The sequence below is a fragment of the Hemicordylus capensis genome, chromosome 4 (assembly GCF_027244095.1).
Source record: "Hemicordylus capensis ecotype Gifberg chromosome 4, rHemCap1.1.pri, whole genome shotgun sequence".
Lineage (NCBI taxonomy): Eukaryota > Metazoa > Chordata > Lepidosauria > Squamata > Cordylidae > Hemicordylus > Hemicordylus capensis.
The window spans coordinates 104,809,187-104,827,689 of NC_069660.1; the positions used below are offsets into that span (position 1 = coordinate 104,809,187).

Here is an 18,503-nt window from a genome sequence, read left to right on the forward strand (position 1 = left end):
TGAAAATCCTTTTTTAATTGTTAAAAAGACCTGGGGGGAATGGTATAAGATTTTTGCTCCATCATATTCCCCCCTTATATTGATTTTAATACACCTTCTTGAGTACTTCATGCTATTGCACACCAGGCAACTAACTATTTGGATAAACCAATTGATTTAGATCCAGTATGGGAGATGTTCATGAGTATGTGTCACTCCTGGCTGAATTTCTTTCAGTTTAAGTCCTTTATTTCCCATCCAGATACAATAAAACAAGCTAATAGAAAGCTGACTAAGTTTGAAATATTAATATTAGAAACTCCAGGGTCTGCTAAATTGTATGATATTATAATAAATCAAATAGACAATCCTTTAATTGGCCTTAGGTTGAACTGGGAAATTTATTTAGTGCAGACTATTATTGATTTAGAATGGAACAAGGTATGGAAATGGAATCCAGTGGCTTCATCCTCAGCCTGCGTTAAAGAGAATTTTATTAAACTTTTCCATAGTTGATATATGACCCCTTCCAGATTGGCTTATATGAATAAGAGCATTTCACCTTTCTGTTGGAATGGCTGTGGGTCTAGGGGAACGTATTTTCACCTATGGTGGTCATATCCTAGTGTTCTTTGTTTTTGGACAGAGGTTTTCTTAGAGATGAGCAAAATTATACAGCAGAGGTTAAGTATGAGACCAGAGTTGGCATTATTAAATATATTTTCAGAAGCCAATTCAGAGCTGTCATCTAAGGAATTGATAGTATTTATGCTAACAGCTGCCAGACAGTCCATTGCACAACATTGGAAAAACAAGAACATTACCCTTGTCACTTGGTACCAGGAAATGTGGCATATTGCTATATCAGAAAAACTGACCCACGTTATTGATCTTTGATCAGCTCAAGCTAATCCCAATGCTTTCTTTTCTTTTCTTTTCTTTTCTTTTCTTTTTGTTACCACTTGGTCTGATTTTATCTTATTTAAAAATCAGGAAATTTTTGCTCATTCTTCACCTTCCAACTATATTAATATCTGGAAAGATTGTTAAATGAAGCTGTTGTGTAATTAAGTAGAAACTGGAGTTTATGTGTTTGTAAAAAGGGATAACATTGCTAGTGATGGGGCAAGAGAGAGGGGGAAACAGCCGGCCCCAAAGAACGCACAGATGCTCTGTACAGGTCAGCTAGATTGTTAAATGAGTGAAAACAAATAGAGGCTTAAATGGAGTAGCAAGACAGATCACGATGATGAATTTTTATATACCACTTTCTGATGAAAAGTTCCCGAAGTGATTTACATAGATATAAATAAATAAAACAAATAAAATAGTGTTGTGTAGATTATGAAGATAATTTTACTAGAAAAATATAATGGCTATCCACCCATGTTATTCTTTATTACCAGTTTTATAAGGACGCTCACACTAAATTTATTGCTCCTGTTTTAGCCATTTATCCTGGTCACACAGACCAATTTTATTTGGAAATTATGCTGGCCAATTTTAAACCTGTGATTTCAGATCATGTGACAAAGTTCTGTTTTGTGGTGTCGAAGCTCTGTAAAGACTGTATTAGTAATTTGAACAGTTAGTGATTTTGTAAACTTTGAAATTTCCTGAATTTTCTTATTAATGCTATTAATTGTTAGCTTGTTAATCTGGTCTGTGACCGCGATAAACGTACTACTACTATAATAGCTATATGAACTTGTTTACCTGAATTCTTGGAATCAGATATCAGCAGTGAATCATCTCTTGTCCTGCAGTTTTTGTGGAGATTTTAGACTGACTTCTAGCTTGTCAGTGTTTACTATCCCAATAAACTCAGCTTCCCAGCCTTTCCCTTAAGGGATATGAGGGTGAAGGGCTTAGTGTATGGGATAGGAGTTCTTCTGAGTTCAAAGATAATTGCAGCTGTTAAAACATTCTCTGTTGGGCTCACAGCAGATTTCAGATCTCATTCCATGAACTCTTTGAGCAAATTAGATTTGTTTGCTTGTTGCAGCTCTGTCAGGTTCCTAGGGATCAACATGAAACATAGTTGAAGTTCTTAAAATATAATAAATAAGCATGTGTGACTGTTGGTGGTAGTGCATTTTCTAAAAGCTACCACACTATAAAAAGCTAATAGTGTTGTAGGGAAAGCAAAGGGCTGTGAACAACAACCAGTTTTATTACAATCAAAGCTAATGATGTGAATAAGTATAACACCTCCTTAGAGCTTCATAACTTCAATGATAATTCATGTGAATAACATAAGAACAGCCCTGCTGGATCTGGCCCAAGGCCTATCTAGTCCAGTATCCCGTTCACATAGTGGCCCACCAGATGCCTCTGAGAAGCACACAGACAAGCGAGAGGCATGCCCTCTCTCCTGCTGTTGCTCCCCTTCCACTGGTATTTAGAGGCATCTCACTTCTGAGGTTGGAGGTGGCTAGAGGCCACCAGCTTAGTAGCCATTGTTAGACCTGCCCTTAGTAGCCATTGTTAGACCTGCTCCATAGACTTTGTCATGGAGCCCCTTTTAAAGCCATCTAACCTAGTGGCCATCACCACATCCTGTGGCAGAGAATTCCATAGATTGATTATGTGCTGTGTGGAAAAGTATTTCCTGTTGGTCCTAAATATCCCAACCTTCAGTTTCATGAGATGACAGCTGGTTCTAGTGTTGTAAGAGAGAAAGAAAATTTTATATCTGCCCACGCTCTCCACTCCATGCATAGTTTTATATAAACTAAAAAGACCCAGATGCTTCTGATATATTTAAAGAAGTTTTTGTTAATCCCCTTGACACTTCTAGCTAGATGCTCCTCCAACTCTCTTTTTGCATCTCTTACTGTCTCCTTGCATTCCTTTTGCCAGTGTTTATGTTCTTTTCTGTTATCTTCATTTGGGCAAGACCTCAATTTTCTGAAGTCTCCTTCCCTTATATAGCTTTCCTGACTCTATTTGTTAGCTATGCAGGTGTCCCCCTGAACTTGGTGGTACCTTTCCTCCCTCTTGGTATACATTCCAACTGACCTTCTATTATTACGGTTTTTAAATAAGTTCCATGCTTTCTGGAGGGATTTGACCCTCCTGCCTTTCCCTTTCAGCTTTCTTTTTACCATTCCCCTCATTTTTGAGAAGTTTCCTGTTCTGAAGTCCAATGCATCTGTGTTGGATTTCCTTGACAATGTGCCACTCATGTATAAGCTGGATTGGATAACACTATGTCACTGTTCTCCAATGGTTCTACAACTCTGACATCTCACCCCAGGTCATGGGCACCACTCAGGAGTAAGTCCAAGGTTGCCTTCTCTCTGGTTGGTTCCATGACCACCACAGTTTTTTAGCATGTCTAGAAATTTAGCCTCTCTGTCAAAACCCATATGTGAATTTCCACAATCTAAATAAGCGTTATTGAAGTCACCCATTGTTACAGCTCTGTTTCTCTTTGACACCTTGCTGATTTGCTTCTCAAACTCCAGGTCACTCTCAGCATTTTGATCCAGAAGACAATAGCACATCTCTAGTAACACATTTCCTTTCAGTCCTCGTATTGTCACCCGTAATGACTCTGTCATTATGATGACTCTTTACGTCATTACGATGACTCATTATGATGACAGATGACTCTGTCATCTGTGGAGGACTATGGTCCTCCTAGTTTTTCTAACTTGTTGGATTCTATCCCTTCCTTAATATATACTGCTAGTCCACCCACAATCTGCCCCTCCCTGTCCTTTCTGTAGAGATTGTATCCAGGAATAACAGTGTCCCACTGGTTCTCACCGTTCCACCAGATGTCCATTATTCCCACTAATAACTTCCTTACCAAGGAGTTAAACCATTAAATATATGGGTTTTTTTTATCAGTACTTTTTAAACTTTCCAGTTTGAAACCTTATTAATCCATATACATTTTAGAAAATGGGCTAGTGACAGGTTGAGATGTTTTGAACCACTTCAGATATGTTTCATGGAGATTAATATCTAACACTTATGATTGCATTGTAATTCCTGTGAAGTTAATACAGTGATACATATAAAATACAAATCCAACCATTAAGATGACAGAATGAATTCCAATCATAAAATATTCTTTATACATTTAATTGTGTAGCAGGAACAGATAACACAATTTTAGCTCATTACATAAATCCAACCTTGTATTTTATGCCTTCTGGAATACCCACAGTTCAGTTTCTCAGAAAAGAAAACATCTCAAATAAAAGCATAAAGAAAAGGCTTCGTTTTTTAAATCTCATGAAAACCAGAAGGATTTATATTTTTCAAAGCACATAAACAACATTTAGAATTGCAAAATTGGACAACTACGAAGGAAAAGCAGGAAAAGTAAGTCATTCCTTAAAAGAAAACTCTAGTCATGAAACTATAGATTGAAGAAATACCTCCCCAGTCATTGTCATCAGTTGTGGACTGCTAATACAAATGTCCATTTAACCATATGAGAAATGGTAAATACTAAATTTAGCATTTAGTAAAGACCCCAACCTGCACACCACTTTTTTAGTATATAGACAGGCAAGCAATCATGTGGTAGAAAACTCTGGGTTGGTCAACTGTTTTGGTTCTCTCACAAGCCTGAAAAAGATCTAGAAAAGCAACTAAGATGACCATGGGTTTGGAGCATCTTCCAGTAAGGAAAGGCTGAGGAGTTTGAGGCTATTTGATTTAGAATAAAGGGTGACTCAGCTAGAAAATCTGGATATTTTTCACCTTCCTTTGCAGCAGATGGTACAATTTGCGTGTTCTGAGCTGTTAGTTTAAATAGACATAGTTCAAGTGTTGAATATGTAAACAGCTTAGGTTTAAGGCAATAATCACACCCATACTGAATCAGTTTCATCTAGTCATCAGTAATTATAGGTAGGAGTAAGTTGATTTTGACAAGAAAATGGGAGAAGGGAATCCTTATCAGTTCAAAATTAGGGCTTAATATAGCACCTCAGAACAACACTTTGAGACAGAACTGTTTTGAAAAGATGAGGCTATTAGCTGTTTTTTCATTAACAAATCAATGGAGTTATTACTCATTCTAAGTTACCATAGCCACTTGTCTACCTTATTAATGAGCTAATGGCCTATGAAAAAGATATAGCAAGAGTTACACAGTGTCAGTTCTAAGTGGGAGCGCAGTCATGATGAATGGCAAAGTTATTGGTATATGTAGTGCCTTGTGTAGTAGATATATTGCCCTGATGGCAAGGTTGAGTGTTGCTGCAAACAACAACTCAATTAGCCTTGGTCTGATGATTCAGCAAGACAGTTCTTAATTATCCACTTACAGATTCAGTGAAAAATCCAGGGGCATAACTATAATTGAACAAAAGGGGACACATGGGAGGAGGGCCCACCAGCTAGGTGACAGCTTGCTCTTCACTCTTCACTGTTGATGTTGTATTTATAGAAGAAGTAATTGTAGTAGGTAGAAATAGATATTAAAAAATGTTTCTGAGCCAGGGGAATGTGGACACAGAAGTGTGCGTGTCTGCATGCATGGGGAGTGTGTGATATTATTTGCATAGGAGTGAGGAAAAGGTCATTACAAGAATGTTTTGTTTTTCACCATGTGTTTACGTTTTTAATACAGCAAAGATGTGGAGGCAGGAGAAGATGCACTGGTGGGCAGTTACTGTAGTCCGTCTTCAGTTATTGTTCCAGGGTCCTTCCAACCTTGCTATACCCTAGGAAAAATTCTACCTGTACCTGAGAGTTGAAGTGGGATTCAATGCTCGGGGATTAAGTTTTGGTTGTTCTGTCTTGGGTAGTGTAACAATACAAAGGCACAAGGCGCTTGGAGGGTGGCATATCAAAAAAGAAGCCCTCAAGCAGGTAGTCTGGCCCTATATAAGATATTTCCTAAGCTTGATCTCCAGTTTGGACAACATATCCTACAGAGTAGCTGCACAGACTCCCTCATCTGAGCCTGCCTTGCCTGCCTGATGAAGGACCTAACCATCAGCCCATCTTCAATCACTACTGCCTCTGGCCCCTTTTGATCCTTATCCGCCTGCACCTGGGTCAGACTCCTAGCTGCAGTCTGTCTCGGAGCTTGGCCAAAGCCTGATGAGAGGTCAGTCACAGGACTGAATTATAAAGGCTGATTTCAAGTGTCAGCTATCCCAAATTGATGGTTTTAATTTTTGATTTTGGAATTTTGGATAAATTTCTTGTGACTAATCCCTATGGAATCCTATTTCAAATTAAGTTTTGGCTGCTGAACATGCTTACAGGGCTTGAAATGGGTTGGAAGTCCTGCCCCCTGCCCATCACTCACTCTCTTAGCCCCACTCTTCATGCTTACGGCAGGATTTGTCTGAAGAGACAAACACTGTACACATGACTGCACACCTTCCCATAATCGGGAGACTAGGGCACACACTGATGGGATTCGTCTCTTCAGAAGGTGCACAATTACACTTATAGCATCCGTTTCTTCAGACAAACACTGCAGTAAGCATGAAGAGTGGAGCCAGAAGGGTGAGTGATGGGCAGCGGGGCGGGGGGGAGGGGGCTTCTGTCCCATTTCAAGCCCTGTGTGTTCAGTGGCATTCTCCTGGACACCTGCACAGGGCTATAGTCTCTTTCAAACCGTTTTCTCCTTTGTTTGTTTAGAATTGGTGCTACACATCAATTTCAATATATTTCCTTGCCTGGTTGGGTTCCTAACACTTTTTTTCCTATCAGCCTTACTCTTTGATATGTAGCAATGTGAATGGGTCTGCTAATACTCATGGAGTTTCCCTTTTCATATATTAATTTTGTTTCTGTTGGCATTTGAGAATTGTTAGAACGTATTCTGCCCAGCTTGTGGCTGTCTGATGATTCATGCATGTTGCTGAATTACATGTTTAGTGTCTGATTCTTGTAAAAATAAATGACCTTTTGGGACACTAAAAATGGCCATTTTAAAAAATGATACTTCACCCCCACCGCACAGTGAGTTTCTATCCTAATCTTTAAAAGAGTCAAAAGTCCAGTCAATGCCTTTAAGTTAATGTCCTATCTGTGAATGCAATTAAGATCCCATTGATATCTGTGAATTTATCCATTATATTTCATAATTTGAGGATTGCCATGTGTGCTTAACATGACTAAAATCATACATCATATAAAAATTTAAAATTCAATTAACACTACCAAGAATTGTATACACACGATCTGGCTTTGGTTTATATTTCTTTCATTTAAGGATCTCAACATGCTAAAGCAATACCATTTATTTATTTTATTTAAAATATTATACCCCAGCCCTCCAGTACACTACTGCTCGGGCTTACCCCCAGAAACTCTTATTTGGATGGGTTAGAAGGCATTTCTACCTCCACGTTTTCCCAGTTGCAGGAGCGTAACTAAATTAGGGCAAGGGGAGACTGTTGTCTGGAGGCCCACTGCCTTGGGGGGCCCCCCCAGAGGCAAGTCACACAACTGACTCCCCCAGCTGCACACCGGCCCGGGCTTCCTTCAATTGTATTCATCCTCCGAAATTGATGTGAGTGTTAAGACCTGGAGCTACCAGAACAGCACGTCTTTATCTAGTACCATTAAATGACTTGTCCACAATTTTAAAAACCTTAAAAAAAATAATTTAGGCTGATGTTCTATAGTGGCACATATGATATATAATTACTATGCTTTTTGTTACCAATATTCAGCCTCATAAGATTTCTTTACTTCATGAGCTGAGCTTCAGTGAGGGGCGGGGCCCATTTTAAAATCTTGTCTCTAGGCCCACTCCAACCTTGCTACGCCCCTGGCCCAGAGAATGGTCTAATTGCCAAGTGAATTATATGACTATTGTGTATATTTGAAAGGAGTAAATGAGGCCATTGTTAAGGTGATAAATATGCTTGTAACCTCAATGTATCTTTCTCACAGTTTTGATGTGGAAAATGGCCCATCACCAGGACGTAGCCCTCTGGACGCTCAGGCTGGTTCTTCTTCAGGACTTGTGCTACATACCACTTTTCCAGGGCACAGCCAGCGACGAGAGTCATTTCTTTATAGATCAGACAGTGACTATGACCTGTCACCAAAGACCATGTCCAGGAATTCATCTCTTCCAAGTGAACAGTAAGTATATGTCTCACAGTGCTCACACTGCAGTGCTTTATACATAATACTAAACTGCTGACCTGTGGTTATGCATTGAGCTGTGATTAAATGAACAGACTGCTATTGAATATAGGCATTGATTGATCATGGCTTCTTTAGATGTAGATCTATGCAGCACTACATGGTCTTGCAAAAATCAACGTGTGGTATTAAACTAATTAAGTGGCGTTCATTTAGAGGTGCTGTATATAATTTAGAAGTGAAGATCAGTCCAGTTGGTTAAAACTCATCTTTTAATTCTGCATTTTCTTCCAACTCCTCTTCATTTGTGTGCCTTGTCTTTAAGCTAGAAATCAGGTTCTGTGCTGTTAAAAAATTTCATATGTCTACAGTGCCTAATTAATGTAGACACTAGCCAGAGGAACTCCCTAAAAACATTTCAGAATAAAATCAAATCTATACGTAATATTTGAGTGGCAAAGAAAGGAGCCCTTTCTACATGTTTACTGAACATGTGCCTGTGAGGGGGAAGCATGATCATGTCCCAGTTTCTAACCTCCAGGCATTCAGGTGAAGGTGTGACTAGACCCTATGTGTATACAGGCAAACCTCATTATACACAGACTGTATATCCGTGTTTTTGTGCATTTGCAGGTGTCTAACTGACACTAGAAAGGTGCCCGGAACCACTCCTCCACTTTCCAGAGGCGACGGGGATGCTCCCTTGAGGGTGGAGGAGTGTGCACTTACCCCTCCCGCCACATTTTCCCTGCCAGTGCACCGATGTATCAAAGCCCCTTGGTGTGCCAGCATACCTCCCTGCCGCCCTGTTGCCATCCTCGGCCAGAAGTGGCCGGAAGTACCGGGCATGCATGTGTCTGTCATGTAAACACGCATGCACAGCAGTTGGGAGCACATGCATGTGATAGATGCACATGCACCCGGTACTTCCGGCCAAGGACAGCAACGTACAACAGAATGCCGGCGGGGAAAATACGGGAGGAGGGGTAAGTGCACCTTCCCCCACCCTTAAGGGAGCACCCCCACCAGCTCTGAAATCCAAAACGGTCCCTGTGGCCGAAACGTTTCAGAGGCTTCTATAATGGCCTCCAAAACATTTTGGGCACATCCTTAATTGACATCCATTTTCATTATCCCTAGATATAACCAAAGAGTTAAAACCCATGTATCCACAGTTCCTAGAGGGCCAGAAGTGACCGCAGAGGTTGCTTCCGGCCACCATTTTGTAAGGAAGAGCCATCATCAATGGTTCCAATCAATCAATCAATCATTCATTCATGTGGCTCATTTCATTTTTTTAAAGCATTTTTTCTGCAAGTTTCCACAGTTTTAGGGGGCATTTCGTGGATTTGTGGGGCATTACTGGTCACATATACACCCGCACGTAGTATGGTATAGTACAACATTTCAGTGATTCTTGACTCCCCCCAGCCCCTGTTTTTTCATGATTTAAAAACATTTCTTGTCCATTCTGGAACCTAACCCCCCATTTTCCATAGGAATAATGTCTCCTTATTAACCTGTGAGGGGGTGAGTAGAGTTACTCGCAGTAGTAGGTAAGGAACAGAACCCATGAGAGTAACGAGGTATGCCTGTATTAGCTGAATGCACAGCTCTCCTGCTTCTGTTTTGTCTTGTCTTGTCTTGTCTTTTTTCTTTTCTTTCTTCCTTTCTTTTTTGGTGTTTTATGGTATTTACTGTTTTAAATGTGATTTTTATAGAGTTTTTTGTGTTTTAACTTTTGTAAACCAACTTCGGATGCCTTATGAAAGGCGGTATAAAAAACTGAACAGTAAATGAATAAAATAAATACACACAAGTTTTCCATATGATTGCAACTCTGTCAATAGTGGGTCCCCAAGTGGTCATACAAAGCTGATGCTTTTAGGATCTCTTCAAGACTTCAACACATAAGTTAAGGCTAGAGCTAGTGAGCATGGTCCCAGTTCCTCCCCTCACAAATATTCTGTGAATGCAGATACATAATCAGAAAAGAGCTAGTGACTAGGGATGTGCTGAAATGTGATTTGGCTTCCAAATAGTGACACAGTCCCTTTAAAATCAAGGGCTTACCCAGCCCCTTTAACATGGAGGAGAGCAGGTCCACCCCTTCTGCTCCTCTGCTTGTCATCATTGCTGTACTGACGGTGCTCCCCCTAGTTATCAGTGCGCACTAGCAGTGCTCTCCCCCAGCTGCCCTGCATGGTGCCAGCATGCCCATGGCCTACATGCATGCGTGGCAGCTGTGTGCATGGTCAGTGGTGAGTGGAGGAGGAGCAGGGATGGACCTGCTCTCCTCCATGTTAAAGGGGCTGGATAAGCCCTTGATTTAAAAGGGATTGTGCCACAATTTGGAAGCTGAATCGCATTTCGAGCACATCCCTACTAGTGACTATTACAGTGGTCCCTCTACTTACGAAATTAATCCGTTCCGAATGCACATTTGTAAGTCGAAAAGTTCGTAAGTCGAAAAGCGGTTTCCCATAGGAATGCATTGGGAACGGATTAATGCGTTCCGGAGCCTAGAAAAAAGACCCAGACCCCCAGTAAGGCTTGCAAACTGCACAGGAACATTTCTTTTCAAGAATAAACAGGCAGTAAACAGGCAGGCAAGTCAAGGAAACCGCATGTAAAATTCGTAAGTTGAGGAAACCCCATCTAAAAATTTGTAAGTCGAAAAAACTGCATCTAAAACCGGATCTAAAACTGCCGTTTGTAACTCGAAAAATACTTATGTCGAGTTGTTCGTAAGTCGAGGGACCACTGTACTTCTGAATGTATACACACTGGAAATCTGATTGAGTGAATTGGTTTCCTGAACAACATATCCAGAGCAATATATACCCAGTCCTTCAACACAGATTATACGAATTTTTTAATGGAAGTATACTTTTCTTGCTCAAAACAATGAAAAAGATTTCATTATATTGCCCCTTGCCTCCAGTTCTAGCATTTAACCAATTGGCTGTTCTAGAGCAGTCTCAGAGTTGCTTTGAGCATCGTAATTTTTGCTCAGAGACGTTTAGGAACATAGGAACATAGGAAACTGCCATATACTGAGTCAGACCATTGGTCTATCTAGCTCAGTATTGTCTTCACAGACTGGCAGCGGCTTCTCCAAGGTTGCAGGCAGGAATCTCTCTCAGCCCTATCTTGGAGAAGCCAGGGAGGGAACTTGAACCCTTCTGCTCTTCCCAGAGCGGCTTCATCCCCTGAGGGAAATATCTTGCAGTGCTCACACATCAAGTCTCCCATTCAGATGCAACCAGGACAGACCCTGCTTTGCTATGGGGACAAGTCATGCTTGCTACCACAAGACCAGCTCTCCTCTCCTGGTTTAGCAACACCATCACACCACTACTAGTAGGGATGTGCTCAAAACTGGATTTGCTGGTTCAGTTCGAATCCAAACCGAAACTGTCCCAGCCTGGTCCAGTTCGAACTGGTTCAGAACACTACTGGTAAAGAGGAATCCAGCGAGGATTTCCTTTGCCAGTAAATCAACAGGGGGGCGGGCAGGGGAAGAGTCAGTTACTACTTACAAGTCACATTGCTGACAGCCACGAAGGAATCAACCTCACGCCCACGGCCTCTGCACACATGTGGAGGCCATTTTAGTGACCTCTGCAAATGCTCAGAGGCCATTTGCAAGACCACTAAAATGTCCTCTACTCATGCACAGGGGTCCGAATTGGGCTGGAGAAGGCCTGAACCAGGCCGGTGGCAGCCCTGGCTATTCTGGGGGAGGCCAGCGAGGATGGGGGCTTGACAGAGCCAGTTTGCACAGCCCTAGCTAACTAGCTGCCTCGAGTTTTGTACTAAAATTAATTTATTAGAAGCAAATGAGTGGGTCTGTTCATGCCATCATACCAAAGCATAGGCACTGTAGCATATGTCTTGTGAGCAATATTAAGCTGCAGGAGAGGAAGGCTGTTAAAAGGTTTTGGTACATATTTGGTTGATTATAAATGTAAATAGGCATTTAATGAAGACCCCATATTTGCTAATACTCTTTCTGCACTGCACAATATCTAATGTACCATACTGCAAATCCACAGGCAAAACTCTGTGTTTAAACAGCATAAAAGGCAGTGACCCAAGTCAACACAAGCCAGGAAATTCAAAGCTGACCTTTATTCAGCCTGTTATTTGCTTCTTCCAGCTGAGAGTAAGTTTTCAGCCCTAACTTTGAATTTCCTGGTTTTTATTCCCTTATGTTACAGAATCAAATGGTAGCTTTTCCTTCTATGAATACACACTATGATTAGGGAAGCAGTCAAGTTAAGAACAGCCTTTTTGTGGACAAATACAACAGGGAAATACTATAGGTGGTAAAGAGTTGTTTATCTAACAGAGGTTATCATAAGCAAATATTCTTTTTTTTTCCAGTTTGCAAAACTCTTTTCCAGTTTGCAAAAGAAGCCCAAGCTGGCAGCAATGTTTCGAAATGAACAGTTTTTGTTTCCAGAGAGAGAGAGAGAGAGAGAGAGAGAGAGAACTAAAAGCCAGCTGTTGCTTCTCTGCAACCTACCCACTCCTCATAGCCACTGCCTAAAGTGCTTGAGGGAACAGGGGCTACCAAGGAGACAGGAGAAATAGGGGAATTCCATACAGGACCTAAACACAGAATTGGCTATGTATGTCAGAAACAGCAGTTGGAATTCAGGGAATAAGAGCAAAAATAGACAAGAAACTGGCAAATCTATGCTTGGATTTCCTGTTTTTAAAAGTTAAAGGCAACCGCATAAATCTCTGAATAGGATGGAGGGAACGCCACTGTAGGTAGGGGTGTGTGAGCCAGCCACTGGGCCAGCTTGGATCAAATCCAGGCAGGGTTCAAACTGACATGGTCCAGGCTTGGCCAAACTGGGTCCGGTCCAATTCAGCCATAGAGCTGGCTGAGCCAGCTTGCGGGCCAGCTCAGGGGTATACTTGTAAAGGGGAATCTGGCTCAATTAAGGGGGATTCCCTAGACGAAGAAGGTGGGCAGCAAAAAGGGATTATTTACCTTTAATTTCCCACTGCCAGCACATGGCAGAGGAGGTGTGCACAGAGGCCATTTGTGTCACCACACAATTTGTGTGGTGACACAAATGGCCTCTGTGTGTGTTCAGAGGCACGAACCAGGTTGCAGCAAACCTGGCCTGTCATTGTGGGAGGCCAGCGGGGGGGGACCCCCCCACCACCTCTGATGTAGCCACTACCACTGTCCCCGTCAGCGGGAAACTAAAGGTAGATATCCCCCCCCCCGCCTTCTTAGTCAAGGGAACCCCCCTTTTCGTGTAAAGGGGAATCCTGGCCGGATTTCCCTTTACAAGTACTGTATACCCTCTGAGCTTGCCTGCAAGTCAGTTCTTTGAACCATGGGGTGGTCCCGTTCAAATTCAAACTGGCACCCCTTCTTTGGCGGGGGAGCAAGCCAGTTTGAACTCAGACTGCCAAAACCGGACTGGCTCAATATCAAGCCCAGGTCGATGCAAGCTGGCTTGCACATCCTTTACTGCAGGATCAGGTGTTAAAGCCTTTCCCTGATGTCATTTTCCTAAGCCAAATCTCTTCATACCCAAGCTGATATTTGTCATGGGGGGGACATACAGATAGCCCCCCACCAGCTGTCCCAGGGCGGGGAGATGCGACATACAGACATCATTCAGGTATAGGTTTGAACTTTTGAAAAACCAGAGCTCCAGTTATGGATTTCTTGTCTAGTTTGACCCAAGACTGGGTACTTTGAGGGGTCAGTCCAAATACTGAAAGATAAGGGGCAGGTGTGGTGGTGGGGAGGACTAAACACAGAGCCTGCATATGGGAGGAACTGTGTGCTGTTATGTGGGAAATAGAAAGGTAGGTGTGGTGATGAGGACTGAACTTTCCATATTGATTCAAAAGTACAACTCACATTTTGGGGGACAGATTATTTATTTGGGCATGCAGAATTATGCAGCAGCTATGCTGGTCATTGCCAAAGGTTTTTAAACAAAATTGAGATGCATCATGTGATGATTCCTAAATATGTTGTTTAATTTAAAAATGTCTCTAAAATGCATGTTTCTTTTTGTTTTCATTCTTTCTAGACATGGAGATGACCTGATTGTTACACCTTTTGCACAGGTATGTTCCAAATGTTGTAATATTGTGTGTTGACATCTGCCTGAGGCATCTGAGGACTCAAAGTGAACTTACAAATATTGCTTCCTTATCTCACAGCAATCCTGTAGGTCCTAGCCCTCATCATCTCTCATTACAACTGCCTTTCTGATTTTCTGAGCCCTCACAGACCCTCTTCAGTTTCTCTCTGCATGGTAGATTTCAGGGTCCCTTCATACCTGCCAACATGTCTCCATTTTCCCATTCGCCTGATGTTTCTTGCCTCTATGTATAAATATTTGTGAACATTGGCTGACATCCTGACTAACAAAGCCCTGGTACAAAGGGAGAAGTATCGCTGTAGCACCAGTGTTTCTGAAGAGTTCCATGCTAACACTATACTGGTGCTAGTGAGGGGGGATTTCAGTGACATACCCTTCTCCCCAAGAATTTGTCTGTGTCACCCAAAAATATGTCCCTGCATGACCGTCAGGGTGGCACAGAGTACCTCCTGGGGAAGGGGAAATTGTTGGAATTTGCTCCAACTGCTGAGACAGCAGTAGAGCTGTTCACTGAACTTATCAGAAGCACTGGTGCTTCGTTAGTCAGGATTAGGGATGTGCGAATTGATTTGGGTACAAAATGATTTGTTCCCGAACCTAGCTGATTCAGATAATTTGTAGACAGAACAAATTGCCCCTGTGCTCAGTTGTCCAGATTCAGGTACAAAATAAATTGCCCAGATCCGGACCTGAAAGAATTTGGAGATACAGACTTCCATTTTGTGGCCACAATGGGTTGGGTGGTAGTGCCCAATGGGTGGAAACTACTACCCAAATTTCAAAGAAATTGGCCAAAGGGTGATTTTAAACAAATTTTTGAAGTTTGCACGTCCATAGGGAATAATGGGGATTTCAGTGGCCACATAACTCTGTTTGGGTGTCACCAGCATGGCCCAGAGTGGATTGTTGTGGGTGGTAGTGCCCAATGGGTGGAAGGAAGCTACCACCCAACTTTCAAAGAAATTGGCCAAAGGGGTGATTTTTAACAAATTTCTGAAGAGTAATAGGGATTTCAGCAGCCCCATAACCCATGTGGGTTGCATCAGGGTGGCCCAGAGTGGGTTGTGGTGTAGTGCACATGGGGTGCCAACCACCACCACCCCACAAACCACAAGCCCATGGGGTACTGGATTTTGATGTTGTTTTCCATTTTTCGGGTGTTCTGAGAGTGGATTCTTTGTTGCAAAATGATAGTGTATTCTCTGGTCATTCATCATTTTGCACCAAAGATGATGAATGGACAAAGATGTTCATTCATCTTTTTCCCCACTATGGGGCTGCTGAAATCACTATTATTTCCTATGGGGAAGAGCTTAAAGACGTGCAAACTTCAAAAAAAATTTTAAATGTCACCTCTTTGCCCAACTTCTTTGAAATTTGGGTGGTAGCTTCCACCTATTGGGCACTACCACTCACCCCACTCTTTTGCCCCCAGAACACCTTTTGTTGTTGTTGCTACAAATCAATTCAGATTCAGATTTATTCTGATCCAAATAGAATCTGGGATGATGATGATCTTCCTTCCATTGAAATCTATTCTTTGCTTCTCTTTAGAATCATCTTTCCTTTGCCCCCTTGTGTTTTAAAGCACATGCTCCAAGGTGATATGGCAAAGAGAAGGTTACTTTTGTCTACTGGTGTAGCACTCACCCTGCAGAAGTACTGCTCTCAGAAGCTAGCTATGGTTACCTAATAATAAGGCTGTTTGTGATGACAGTGCACACCTTATTCATACTAGACACAGAAGTATTGGAACTCATATTCTTGATGGTTCTACAGAGCTTGCTCCTGTGGTGTTGCTGAAAGCTATCACATTTAACTCTGGAGGAAAAGGCTGTTCAACAGCATCTCTAATTGCTTACCTGTGTTTGCAGTATCATATATAATTGGCAATGAGATCTCAAAAGAATGGCTGCAGCATGCCAAAACAACTGCTGAGCTCTTTGGAGCCATATAGATTGACACAATGGATTTCCACTGGTAATTGGGTTGCTTACCAGGATGCCATGCATACAGCCTCTCCATTCCTGTCCTGCTGTGCCCTGGGTATCCTGTTTCCAAACATCTCTGTATTGCTGGCTTCTGATTGTTGCATTTTTAGTTATTAGCCATGCGTGAGGGCTGAAAACAGTGGCATGTACTGGTTGTCTTTTACAAACTAATGTCAACTGTAGGGGTGTATTACATGAGTTGTGTATAATCTTGAATAATGGGGGGTGGATCTGTATATCAACATCTTCAATATCATAGGCTTAAAATCTCAGTGAAACTGATGGGGCATCAAAGAGTTTAAATCCCTTCAAATTTATTTATATGTTCTGACCTTTCATATTTATTTTAGTATTCAGTGTTGTCTTTTCATATTTTCCATAGGTCTTAGCAAGTTTGAGAAGTGTGAGAAATAACTTTACGTTATTGACAAATCTGCAGGGAACATCCAGCAAGTAAGCTTCTTGTTTTCAATATTTGTTAGCTGCATTATCTGTGCATCAAACCAGATCTTCAGTTAGCATGTATTCCCTTACAACTTTTTTGGGGGGGTGGGGGAGTGCAATTTTAGTTTTTGAGTTGTAGAGATCTGCCTAATCTTCTGTCCATGGGTCTGCATTAAAACTTTGAGAGTAGGGGAAATGTAATGCACACTTGTCCTTGCTGCCATTTCTGCTGCTCCACTCAGGGCGGCCCCCATTTTGGTGACTGTTTTGGCACTCACTCTTCAAGGCAGGGGCATCGAGAAATTCTCAGTCCATGGCTAACCTGGATTAGGGTTCTAGCTTGCTAGCCCCTGGTGCTATTACACTGGTCACACCAGTTCAGTCAGCTCCTGTCCAGAAGCACAGGTAGTCCCAATCCTGCCCGATGACCTGGCTATGCTGGTCCCGTTGCTGCCAACTGAGCCCACCACACCTGCCCCACATCTACTGACCATGCCAGCTATATCTGCCCTGCAAATACCGCCTAGGCCACTTCTGACATGAGTACTATTCCACAGGCTATTGCCATTCCTGCAGATGTCTCTGAATGGTTGCAGGATTACATTTTTACTGGCTCAAGTATTTTGCTCTGAAATCCTGGGAACTCTTAGACAGTCAAACACGGGGATTGTCACATGGCAGGCCCATGTACAGAGGAACCCAAGAACTCTTGGTTCCAAGAGTGTCTAAGGCAGTCCAGTGCAGGTCTCCCCACAACAGGCCCATAAAAAGAACAGTCAAGACACTGATTTTAGTTTACCTCACCTCACCAATTCTGGATGCAGTGGTTCAGTTTCTAAACTTAGAGATGCAGCAGTGCTGTGATTCAGACAGGTGCTCAGCCAGGCAATAGATAGAAGGTAGCTCATGCCACCAGGGTCTCATGACAAAAGACTTTGTAACTGAGGTTCAAGAGCAGAGGCTTTTATAGGATTTTGCCTTCTGAGAAGTTTTATTCCAAAGGAGACAAAGTACAAAAGAGAAAGGTCCAGACCTGGAGAAGGTGTGGTTTTGGTCATTGCTAATCAGTTGGAGCACAGAAGAAAAGAACTGTATTTTGCCAAATCCACATAACGTATTGCATTCCAGGGTATGCTTTCCTCGTTTCTCAGGGTACTCTTCGGTCTTAAGACTTTTCACTGTATCAGGACTTTGGCTTCCAGTCACAGAGCCAGCCGAACGGTGGCCTGGGTCCGGCCCTGCTCGGCGGCCCCCTCCAGTCACGCCCCGTGTGCATGATGTCATGTGCAGGGGGCATGGCTCAGGCTCCAGAGGAGCCCCGAGCAAACTCCCTCCTCTCATGCCTGGACTCCCGAGAGCCCCAAGCAAACTCTCTGCTTATTATTTCAGGCAGCCAGCACTGCCTGAAATGACAAGCTGAGAGCTTGCTTGGGCTCTTGTAAAACCAGGCCACGCCCCCTTTGCATGTGACATCCTGCGCAAAGGGGGCATGGCCTGGGCTCCCAGGCTTCAACTCCCCCTTTCATTGGTGTCCTGGGTTCTTTGAACCTGTTCGCACAATGGTGGCTCTGCCCCTGCTGGCTTCATTAAGAATGTATGGAATTTAGGGAAATATGTCCCATTTTACTAGGCAGCTTTCGCAGCTTTTGCAATGCTTCATGGTTTGCATGATACAGTTGTTCAATCCAGACACAGGCCAATTTCCCTCCTGGCACTAAGTGCTTTTCCATATTTTGCTCAGCCTTGCTTCTATAAAGTAAAGTGTTGACTCTTGGTGACCACAGAGCCCTGTGGTTGTCTTTAGTAGAATGCAGGAGGGGTTTACCATTGCCTCCTACCATGCAATATGAGATGATGC

At 42.5% G+C, this 18,503-nt stretch overlaps 1 protein-coding gene across 13 annotated transcripts in view; it reads left to right on the forward strand.

Moving 5' to 3' along the window:
* Positions 1-18,503, forward strand: part of PDE4B (phosphodiesterase 4B) — a 442,933-nt gene that overhangs the window by 326,960 nt on the left and 97,470 nt on the right. For all 13 annotated transcript variants that reach the window (XM_053250556.1, XM_053250551.1, XM_053250550.1 and 10 more), the window contains 3 exons: positions 7,864-8,058; positions 14,136-14,172; positions 16,584-16,654. In XM_053250556.1, the coding sequence (XP_053106531.1) occupies positions 7,864-8,058; positions 14,136-14,172; positions 16,584-16,654 (303 nt within the window). The remainder of the gene's footprint in view (positions 1-7,863; positions 8,059-14,135; positions 14,173-16,583; positions 16,655-18,503) is intronic.